This window comes from Rattus norvegicus, chromosome 9 (assembly GCF_021556685.1).
Source record: "Rattus norvegicus strain SHRSP/BbbUtx chromosome 9, alternate assembly SHRSP_T2T, whole genome shotgun sequence".
NCBI classification, from domain to species: domain Eukaryota; kingdom Metazoa; phylum Chordata; class Mammalia; order Rodentia; family Muridae; genus Rattus; species Rattus norvegicus.
The window spans coordinates 70,387,598-70,400,103 of NC_141542.1; the positions used below are offsets into that span (position 1 = coordinate 70,387,598).

The 12,506-nt window shown below is 39.7% G+C and overlaps 1 protein-coding gene across 1 annotated transcript in view; it reads right to left on the minus strand.

Moving 5' to 3' along the window:
- Dnah7 (dynein, axonemal, heavy chain 7) overlaps positions 1-12,506 on the minus strand; it is a 305,586-nt gene that overhangs the window by 257,104 nt on the left and 35,976 nt on the right. Inside the window, 2 exon segments of the mRNA NM_001419550.1 lie at positions 3,407-3,586; positions 4,122-4,305. Coding sequence (NP_001406479.1) covers positions 3,407-3,586; positions 4,122-4,305 — 364 coding nt within the window.

Consider the following 12,506-nt stretch of genomic DNA (forward strand, 5'->3'; position numbering starts at 1 on the left):
TCTATAGAAATGTGCTCAGTCTAACCTGAAGAGTGTTGTAAACTGTAGGCTTTGTGTAATTGTTTTCCATAAGGGCTAGCTGGTGATTCGTTTTGTTGGTTTGTTTTGTTTTTGTTTTTCAGTACAGTTGGGCAAGTGGTCATTTGAAAATACATGCAAAATAAAACCTAGGCCACCAAACAGAAGAGCCCACATACCACTGTGCTAGCTTTCCTAGGCTGGCTTTGGCCTGCACATGCTGGAGCAGAGTCCCACCACCACCCTCCTCAAACACAGAGTCTGTTCTCTCTGTGGAGAAGGAAACCAAAGAAACACTGCCACTCCCGCTCCTCAGGTGGCCTTTGATGCTGGTCCTTAGTTGCCAAATTCCTATTCTGCTGCCATGGCTAGAATAACATGAGCAAGAATGCACAAGACAACAGTTTTAGATGAGCAGATGAAAGTCAAAGGACTCCTTCCACTTGTAAGTAAGAGGATGAATAAATGCATTGGCACAGCTTATAATCTGCAAGGTAACTTCTACAAACATCAGTGCTCAGCCATCTAGAAGAAGGCATTTCAAACCTGTAATGAATAGAAATCGCAGTCTGTGGTGAGTATTCTTTGACACTGGCATTGATCTCATCACCTTAGGTACCCAGTGAGTGGTCGCCTGCTACTCCTGCTGGGCACTTCAGAAACTCAGCTGTCTTAAAGCTAGATCCCTTATAGGAACACTACTGAATGTTACCCCCTCCATCAGCCCCTCATTATGGGGCTCAGTAGACACTTGGTATTGTCTCTTTTACAAAACAGCTTTTAAAATACTACACTCCACACAATGGACTGTGGATTTATGAGTTCTCATGTGAAGGTCATTAATACTATTCATAGACAGTTTCTTACATTTTTAGCAGCTTGTCTAATTTCTAAAATAGAGCTATCTTTCTAGACATAATTAGATTTTCAGACTAAGAATCACCTTAGAAAGTTTCTAATATTAAATTTAATTAGTGCCCATTGAGAGTTAAGAAAAATGATATTTTATGTGATACCTCAGGTGTTCAAAGAATATCAAATTAGACCATGAGACAGTTATGAGCTTGGACTCACGGTACAGCAGCCCTTACCAGTTTGCCTTCCATGGGAAATAAAAGTGTATTTTAATCTATATTCTCCTCCTATCAAATATAATAATGAACAGAAATATGAATCTGCTTCTGCATTTACTGCCAAAGGTCAATGAGACGCTATGTAATTATTTTATTCAAACTAGTCTTATAATATATTTCAAAATCTGGCTGAACCTCAAATCACCTAGAGACATCTAGGGGTGGTGATCATGATGAACTCCCTAATTTTTATTTTTAAAATGTGACCAAGTAAGGTTGACAAAACCATTACCCCATAGACAATGTCCCATGCAAGCCCTAGCTCTGACTCAAAACAAGTATTCTTTTCTTGAAAGTCTAGATTACATATTTTCATACTAATTTAAACTCATTGCATCTACTCTTTACTGTAGACACCAGGAAGAGTAGAGTCGTCTTTTATAACCATAAAATCATAGCAATAAAGTTCATTTGCACAATTCTAATCAGTACTTGGAGCTTGGTAATTCTTATCTTATTAACTGCCTCTATCAGTGTGTTTCATAAGCTACCTTGATATTTTCTGTTCTTGAAAAAAAGGTAAAGTATTAGGAATAAATATGATAAATGAATTGGGGTTATGCACAGACAAAGCAAGCAGTGATTTTTGACAGACTCTGAAATGTGGTGATATGAAGAACTGATACACAGAACTATTTTAGAATACGTGAATATGAAAGAAAATTACTAAATTTGGTTCTTCTAATGTATGGTGAGGAATCAAAGTTGGGGGGGTCATCTATGGAGTCAAGATGGGAAAAACAAATTTAAAAAGGCCATTGTGTGCTTACATGAGCTTATAGACTTCAATCGTCTTTGTGGTCAAAGATTTGCTGACTCCACAGCAAGGAGGGGACGGGTGGCTGAGTGTGACTGTCAGAAGACAAAGTATCAAAGTAGAGCAAAGTAGCACTCTCAGGACACATATCTTGACAAAACTTAAAGGAGACAGAACCTTTGGTGGGGTGAGGGGGACTGAGGAATTTGTCTAAGAGAGAGAGAAATAGTAGCCTTAACAGTCCACTATCAGAATTCTTGTCTCCAATTTGGATAAGCATACAACTAGTGTGTCCAAAATATCGTTAAGTCAAAAATTATTCAGTCAAAGCTAAGCCTTCCAGAGCTTTCAAATGATTACCAAATTCCAGAGAAGTCAACCTAGGCAGCAGCCATGGAGATGTCCTGAGGTCCTATGTCTGTCCCATAGTGAAAAGGGAAAGACTCCAGAAGTATTAGCCACCATGGGCAGGGTTCTACCATCAGCAGAACCACACACAGTAGAATTCTGAATGGAAATTTAGAATTAGTAAATTCTAAATTCACAATGGAAAAGAATTAGTATATGTAAAAACAAAAAACCTAATGAATAAGTAGAAAGGGCCATCAAAAGTGTCCAACTTCTTTTGCATGAAAAATAATAAAATTCCAAGAAAATAAAGTAAAAAAAATTGGAACCACTAAAGGGGATTGTCCTCCCAATGCATAATTTATTTTTTATTCTTTCTCCCTGTTATTAAACACAGATTCTTTTCTCATACAATATAATTTGAACATAGTTTCCTTTTTTCTTGACTCTTCCCAGTCCCTCCATACTTCCTTTCCCATCCAGATCCACTTCCTTTCTGTCTCTCAGAAAAGAATAGCCAATGCATATTTTCATAATCAAAATGTTAAGCAATCTAAACTTGTCCAGCTAAGACTTCTATTGCTGTGATGTAACACCATGACCAGAAGCAAAAAAGGAAAAAAGGGTTTATTTTGTTTGTACTTCCACATCGAAGGACATCAAGGCAGGAACTGAAGAGGATAGGAACTTAGAGGCAGGAGCTGAGGCAGAAGAAATAGAGCGGTGCTGTTCACTGGCTTGCTCCCTGTGGCTTGCTCAGTCTGCTTTTTTACAGATCCCAGGACCATCAGGCCAAAGGTGTCACCATCAATCACTAATTACAAAAATGCCCTACAGACTGATATTATGGAGGTATTTTCTCAGTTGGGACTCCCTTCTCTCAGAGGACTCTAGCTTGTGTCAAGTTGATGTAAAATTAACTAGCACGAAACCAAGTCATGAATTACATATAAGATACACACATATACATATAAAAAGAAATCATTTAGAAATATATAAAACCCTATTATGTCTCTTTTTTAATATAAAAATTAAAAATAGTCACTCCAAAACCCAGGCTAGTGATGCTTCTAAAAGAGGCTAAGATGGGATTTAAGGTGTGATGGTGGTGAGCTTCCAGGGTGGCAATCAGAATGTCCTTGCTACTTACCCACTTGGAATACAATTTCGTCTCAACTCTTGGCACAAAGCTGACAGCCTTAATCATGATTTCATAAACATTTACAAGGATATCTATGTAGTCAGTAAATTCAGGTTCAAATTTAACGGCCTTTTTATCAAGAACCAGCCTCATGATGAAACCTGGATGCTCAAAAGCTCTAATTGATTCCTATAAAAACAAATAAAATAATCATAGGTATACATAGAAATAGAGATCAATTGCTGTGAATAAAAATTATGCCAGCCCCAATTAAATACATGAAACAATACTTTCTCTTGTACCTGAGACACTTAAACAAGAGAAGATCCTACTAGAAAGACTGAAGGAGTGACTGTCATCCTCAGTATGACTTAGTACTGTTTTACAGGACCTAGAGGTTAACTGGAGAGCCAAGCACATTGATTTCAAGGCATTGTTCAGGGTTTAGGAAACACTCTCCTTGCAGAGATAAAAGGAACTCCTCAAAGCAAGCTATACCGAAGCCTTCAAAACTCAATTGGTCCCCCAAGGATTTGTCCAAATCCTCACTGTTTCGATGATAATCTTATCCAAACTATGCAAGTTGACCTAACCTTTTAGCATGTAAATGTAATAGGTCTGAAGATTCACATTCTGCTGTTTCGTCAGAAAAGCTACCTTGTCAGTTTCCTTTCTGAAAGGGCACCCCAGTCAAAGGCACAGTCGCTAGCTGAGCTGGACTTACGGGAGGTTGGGCGATGAGGTCTGTGAAGTCTTGCATGGAGACGAGAATGAGGTCCTGCAGCTGTAAGGTCATGAGTGTAGCAGCACAGTTGAAAAAAGACTCCAATTTGGCGCTGCTGTCGCCAGTTGGCAATTGCTTTTTTTTATTGCCTTGGTAATAAATATTCTGCACTTCTGGAAACCACCTTGAAAGAACAAAAGACATTTAGAAGTCAATACTCTCAGTGTATTATTCCATTTACATCGAGCATTAACGGTAAATTCTAGCCATCCAAAGGTCTTCATAGGGAGGTATATTGCTAAGTGACATTATCCACTCTCTGAGACCTAAGTGCTAGATTATTTCACTTCTCCAAGGAAAAGAAATTTTAAATCATAACCAATGGAAAATGACTCAATGATGGGGTGCTGTATGACATAAATCTACCTCTGCAATTATAGTTCCTGCAGTTTTTGAAGAAATATGAGCAGTAACCTTACTGGACACTTCTCTCCAGGCTCTTAAATGGTCCCCATGGAATATCTGTTAGTTTAAAGCCATAGAGCGAATAACTGATCAAAGAGCTAGCTTATACCAAGCTAAACTCACATGGTTTACCACGCTACCATTTCCCAATAGCTTAAAAACAAGGCACAAATCAAAAACACCATGGATTTTATTTTCCCCAATTTCCCTTAATGTGAAATACTGAAAGAATGACTGATTTAAAATGAAGTTTCAAATGTGCATGTGTCCTTGTAATAAAAGAATAATAGTGCAATTTCATATATAGGTACCTCATGCTGGAAATCACTGAAGTTTCCAGCTTATAAAATCCTTGTAGGTACTGCAAGATTAAAGAATGCTGATACTTTCTGTCATGAGGGATAATGAGCTTTTAAACAATAGTTGATAGGAACGACCAGAGTATCCTCACAGAGGAAATCTAAGTTTTAAATATAAACTTTTGCTTTATATGTACTGCGAGTACATTTGTGTTCTAGGCACAGTGTTACAGAAGGTATAAAAAGATTACATCATTCTTTCTCTCCTAATAATGAAAGTAGTGGGTGCATCATGGGAAATAGCTGGAAGTCAAAGGACAGAGAGACACTTCACGTTTAAATCTTGGAGAAAGGCTTTACAATGAAAATAGTAATTGCCGAATCCCTAGGAGAAGGTAGAAATGGGGTAAAAATAAAAAGAATTCATGTCATGTTTCTATGGGACCAAGGTGAAAGTGTTCTCAGAGGAGAGGACAGACAGATAAGAATCACACTTCAAGTTTTCAAAACAAATTAAGAATCTGTATTCATTATTTTCTCAATGAATGGGAGATACTAAAATGAAGGGGGACATTTACAGAGACAAAGGAATGGAGAAGTCATTTATAATTTGTAAGAGTCTATCTCAATGGTTCTCAACCTGTGGGTTGTGACCCCTTTGAGAGTCAAATAACTCTTTCACAGAGGTCATATGTCAGATATCCTGCATATCATATATGCATATTTATACTATTCATAACAGTAGGAAAATTACAGTTATGAAGAAGCAATGAAATAATTTTATGGTTGGGGGTCACCACAGCCTGAAGAACTGTATTGAAGGGCCACAGCGTGAGGAAGGTTGAAAAGCATCGCACTCTCTAAATACTGGGCAACAGTCAGCTAGGAAGATAGCGTAGCTGGTGATGTGCTTTTCATGTGAGCATGAGGACATGAGTTCAGTCCCCAGAACACACATTAAAGTCACCAATAAAGCAGTGCACTCCAGACTCCAGTGCTGGTGGGCAGAGATTAGAGGATCTCTGGCATTTCCAGAGAACCAGTAAAGTCAAACCCACAAACCACAGCCAATAAGAAAACCTGTCTCTAAAAACAAGGTGTAGACATCTAAGGAAAATATCACATGCGCATGTGTGTGCATCTCAACACACATGACTGCTTGCATGTACATATGTACATGTGTGTGCACAAATGCGCACAGTAAAATTGGGCCTGCCAATGGCAGAAGTGATGTGAATGAAGATGAGAAGGACACAGAAGGAATCTCAATGGATGGCAGTCAGAAAATAGGTCTTAATAGATATAAAAGATTGAACTTCGAAATTAGAAAGCAGGGCTGGAGAGATGGCTCAGTGGTTAAGAGCACTGACTGCTCTTCCAGAGGTCCTGAGTTCAATTCCCAGCGAACACATGGTGGTTCACAGCCATCTGTAATGGGATCTGATGCTCTCTTCTAGTGTGTCTGAAGACAGCTACAGTGTACTCACATACATGGAATATTTAAAAAAATAGAAAGCAAAACATGATGGTTGGAGAGCCACAAGTATGTGGAGATAATATACACAGAAACTAATAGACAAGAAAGTGGGCAAGAGCCTCGAACACATGGGCACAGGGGAAAAAATCCTGAATAGAACACCAATGGGGTGTTCTAAGATCAAGAATTGACAAATGGGACCTCAAAAAACTGCAAAGCTTCTGTAAGTCAAAGAACACTGTCGTTAGGACAGCAGATTGGGAAAAGATCTTTACCAACCCTACATCTGATAGAGGGCTAATATCCAAAATATACAAAGAACTCAAGAAGTTAGACTCCAGAGAGCCAAATCACCCTATTAAAAAAATAGGGTTCAAAACCAAACAAAGAATTCACAGCTGAGGAATGCCGAATGGCTGAGAAACATCTAAAGAAATGTTCAACATCTTTAGTCATAAGGGAAATGAAAATCAAAACAACCCTGAGATTCCACCTCACACCACTCAGAATGGCTAAGATAAAAAACTCAGGTGACAGCAGATGCTGGCAAGGATGTGGAGAAAGAGGGACACTCTCCCATCATTGGTGGGATTGCAAACTGGTACAACCACTCTGGAAATCAGTCTGGTAGTTCCTCAGAAAATTGAACATAGTACTACCTGAGGCCCCAGCTATACCAGTCCTGGGCATACACCCAAATGATGCTCCAACATATAACAAAGAAACATGCACCACTATGTTCATAACAACCTTATTTGCAATAGCCCAAAACTGGAAAGAACCCAGATGTCCTTCAACAGAAGAATAGATATAGAAAATGTGATGCATTTACACAATGGAGTACTACTCAGCTATTAAAAACAATGACTTTATGAAATTCTTAGGCAAGTGGAATGAACTGGAAAATATCATCCTGAGTGAGGTAACCCAATCACAAAAAAAACACACATGGTGTGCACTCACTGATAAGTGGATATTAGGCCAAAAACTCGGAATACCCAAGATACAATTTACAGACTGCATAAAGCTCAAGAAGAAGGAAGACTGAAGTTTGGATGCTTCAGACCTTCTTAAAAGGGGGAACAAAAATACTCACAGGAGGAAAAAGAAGACAAACTGTGGAGCAGAGACTGAAAGGCCATCCAGAGACTGCACCACATGGGGATGCATCCTATATACAGCCACCAAACTCAGACAATATTGTGAATGCCAAGAAGTGCAAGCTGACAGGAGCCTGATATAGCTATCTGCCGAGAGGCTCTGCTCTGCAGATACAGAGGCAGATGCTTACCACCAACCATTGAACTGAGAACAGGGTTCACAATGGAGGACTTAGAGAAAGGATTGAAGTAGCTGAAGGGGTTTGCAACCCCATAAGAACAACATAATATCAACCAACCAGACCTCTCAAAGCTCCCAGGGACTAAACAACCAACCCAAGAGAACACAGGGATGAACCCCGGCTCCAGCCCAAATGTAGCAGAGGATGGCCTTGCCGTGTATACGCTCAATGCCTCAATATAGGGGAATGTCAGGGTGGGGATGTGGGAGGGAGTAGGTGGGTAAGGGAGCACCGTCATAGAAATGGGTGGGGGGGTGGAAGGGTGGGGTGGGATAGCGTGTTTCTGGAGGGAAAACCAGAAATGGGATAATGTTTAAAAGGTAAATTTGAAAAATGCAATAAAAATAATGATATAAAAAAGAATTTAAAAAAGATATAAACAGACATAAATAGACAAAAATCACAAGACCAATTAGAAAATAATTTGACCGCGGATCCCGGCCCGCAGCAGCTCTCTGCTCCCAAACCCCGTGGGAGAGAGACCTCACCGCCTGGCCAGGTGGGCACTCCCGAGGCTGCAGAGCGGAGAAGACCACCAGCACTGCCCACCCCTGCCCACATCCCTGGCCAAGAGGAAACTGTATAAGGCCTCTGGGTTCCCGTAGGGGAGGCCCCAGGAGCAGCAGGACCCCTGCGCCTGAGACACCGCCGGAACCTGAAGGAAACAGACCGGATAAAAGTTCTCTGCACCCAAATCCCATGGGAGGGAGAGCTAAACCTTCAGAGAGGCAGACACGCCTGGGAAACCAGAAGAGACTGCACTCTGAACACACATCTCGGACGCCAGAGGAAAACACCAAACGCCATCTGGAACGCTAGTGCACGGTAGCTCCCGGAAAGGGCGGCGCAGACCTTCCTGGTTGCTGCAGCTGCAGAGAGCTCGTGGGGAGTACCCCGAGAGCGAACTTGAGCCTCGGGACCACAGGTAAGACCAACTTTCCTGCTGCAAGTGACCTGCCTGGTGAACTCAAGACACAGGCCCACAGGAACAGCTGAAGACCTGTAGAGAGGAAAAACTACACGCCTGAAAGCAGAACACTCTGTCCCCATAACTGGCTGAAAGAAAACAGGAAAACAGGTCTACAGGACTCCTGACACACAGGCTTATAGGACAGTCTAGCCACTGTCAGAAATAGCAGAACAAAGTAACACTAGAGATAATCTAATGGCGAGAGGCAAGCGCAGGAACCCAAGCAACAGAAACCAAGACTACATGGCATCATCGGAGCCCAATTCTCCCACCAAAATAAACATGGAATATCCAAACACACCAGAAAAGCAAGATCTAGTTTCAAAATCATATTTGATCATGATGCTGGAGGACTTCAAGAAAGACATGAAGAACTCCCTTAGAGAAACACAGGAAAACATTAATAAACAAGTAGAAGACTACAGAGAGGAATCGCAAAAATCCCTGAAAGAATTCCAGGAAAACACAATCAAACAGTTGAAGGAATTAAAAATGGAAATAGAAGCAATCAAGAAAGAACACATGGAAACAACCCTGGATATAGAAAACCAAAAGAAGAGACAAGGAGCTGTAGATACAAGCTTCACCAACAGAATACAAGAGATGGAAGAGAGAATCTCAGGAGCAGAAGATTCCATAGAAATCATTGACTCAACTGTCAAAGATAATGTAAAGCGGAAAAAGCTACTGGTCCAAAACATACAGGAAATCCAGGACTCAATGAGAAGATCAAACCTAAGGATAGTAGGTATAGAAGAGAGTGAAGACTCCCAGCTCAAAGGACCAGTAAATATCTTCAACAAAATCATAGAAGAAAACTTCCCTAACCTAAAAACAGAGATACCCATAGGCATACAAGAAGCCTACAGAACTCCAAATAGATTGGACCAGAAAAGAAACACCTCCCGTCACATAATTGTCAAAACACCAAACGCACAAAATAAAGAAAGAATATTAAAAGCAGTAGGGAAAAAGGTCAAGTAACATATAAAGGCAGACCTATCAGAATCACACCAGACTTTTCGCCAGAAACTATGAAGGCCAGAAGATCCTGGACAGATGTCATACAGACCCTAAGAGAACACAAATGCCAGCACAGGTTACTGTATCCTGCAAAACTCTCAATTAACATAGATGGAGAAACCAAGATATTCCATGACAAAACCAAATTTGCACAATATCTTTCTACAAATCCAGCACTACAAAGGATAATAAATGGTAAAGCCCAACATAAGGAGGCAAGCTATACCCTAGAAGAAGCAAGAAACTAATCGTCTTGGCAACAAAACAAAGAGAAGAAAAGCACACAAACATAACCTCACATTTAAATATGAATATAACAGGAAGCAATAATCACTATTCCTTAATATCTGTCAACATCAATGGCCTCAACTCCCCAATAAAAAGACATAGATTAACAAACTGGATACGCAACGAGGACCCTGCATTCTGCTGCCTACAGGAAACACACCTCAGAGACAAAGACAGACACTACCTCAAACTGAAAGGCAGGAAAACAAATTTCCAAGCAAATGGTCAGAAGAAGCAAGCTGGAGTAGCCATTCTAATATCAAATAAAATCAATTTTCAATTAAAAGTCATCAAAAAAGATAAGGAAGGACACTTCATATTCATCAAAGGAAAAATCCACAAAGATGAACTCTCAATCCTAAATATCTATGCCCCAAATACAAGGGCAACTACATATGTAAAAGAAACCTTACTAAAGCTCAAAACACACATTGCACCTCACACAATAATAGTGGGAGATTTCAACACCCCACTCTCATCAATGGACAGATCATGGAAACAGAAATTGAACAGAGATGTAGACAGACTAAGAGAAGTCATGAGCCAAATGGACTTAACGGATATTTATAGGACATTCTATCCTAAAGCAAAAGGATATACCTTCTTCTCAGCTCCTCATGGTACTTTCTCCAAAATTGACCATATAATTGGTCAAAAAACGGGCCTCAACAGGTACAGAAAGATAGAAATAATCCCATGCGTGCTATCGGACCACCACGGCCTAAAACTGGTCTTCAATAACAATAAGGGAAGAATGCCCACATATATGTGGAAATTGAACAATGCTCTACTCAATGATAACCTGGTCAAGGAAGAAATAAAGAAAGAAATTAAAAACTTTTTAGAATTTAATGAAAATAAAGGTACAACATACCCAAACTTATGGGACACAATGAAAGCTGTGCTAAGAGGAAAACTCATAGCGCTGAGTGCCTGCAGAAAGAAACAGGAGAGAGCATATGTCAGCAGCTTGACAGCACACCTAAAAGCTCTAGAGCAAAAAGAAGCAAATACACCCAGGAGGAGTAGAAGGCAGGAAATAATCAAACTCAGAGCTGAAATCAACCAAGTAGAAACAAAAAGGACCATAGAAAGAATCAACAGAACCAAAAGTTGGTTCTTTGAGAAAATCAACAAGATAGATAAACCCTTAGCCAGACTAACGAGAGGACCCAGAGAGTGTGTCCAAATTAACAAAATCAGAAATGAAAAGGGAGACATACCTACAGATTCAGAGGAAATTAAAAAAATCATCAGATCTTACTATAAAAGCCTATATTCAACAAAACTTGAAAATCTGCAGGAAATGGACAATTTCCTAGACAGATACCAGGTACCGAAGTTAAATCAGGAACAGATAAACCAGATAACAACCCCATAACTCCTAAGGAAATAGAAGCAGTCATTAAAGGTCTCCCAACCAAAAAGAGCCCAGGTCCAGACGGGTTTAGTGCAGAACTCTATCAAACCTTCTTAGAAGATCTCCTACCAATATTATCCAAACTATTCCACAAAATTGAAACAGATGGAGCACTACCGAACTCCTTCTATGAAGCCACAATTACTCTTATACCTAAAACACAAAGACCCAACAAAGAAAGGGAACTTCAGACCAATTTCCCTTATGAATATCGACACAAAAATACTCAATTAAATTCTGGCAAACCGAATCCAAGAGCACATCAAAACAATCATCCACAATGATCAAGTAGGCTTCATCCCAGGCATGCAGGGATGGTTTAATATACGGAAAACCATCAACGTGATCCATTATATAAACAAACTGAAAGAACAAAACCACATGATCATTTCATTAGATGCTGAGAAAGCATTTGACAAAATTCAACACCCCTTCATGATAAAAGTCCTGGAAAGAATAGGAATTCAAGGCCCATACCTAAACATAGTAAAAGCCATATACAGCAAACCAGTTGCTAACATTAAACTAAATGGAGAGAAACTTGAAGCAATCCCACTAAAATCAGGGACTAGACAAGGCTGACCACTCTCTCCCTACTTATTCATAATAGTTCTTGAAGTTCTAGCAAGAGCAATCAGACAACAAAAGGAGGTCAAGGGGATACAGATCGGAAAAGAAGAAGTCAAAATATCACTATTTGCAGATGATATGATAGTTTATTTAAGTGATCCCAAAAGTTCCACCAGAGAACTACTAAAGCTGATAAACAACTTCAGCAAAGTGGCTGGGTATAAAATTAACTCAAATAAATCAGTAGCCTTCCTCTACACAAAAGAGGAACAAGCCGAGAAAGAAATTAGGGAAACGACACCCTTCATAATAGACCCAAATAATATAAAGTACCTCGGTGTGACTTTAACAAAGCAAGTAAAAGATCTGTACAATAAGAAGTTCAAGACACTGAAGAAGGAAATTGAAGAAGATCTCAGAAGATGGAAAGATCTCCCATGCTCATGGATTGGCAGGATTAATATAGTAAAAATGGCCATTTTACCAAAAGCAATCTACAGATTCAATGCAATCCCCATCAAAATACCAATC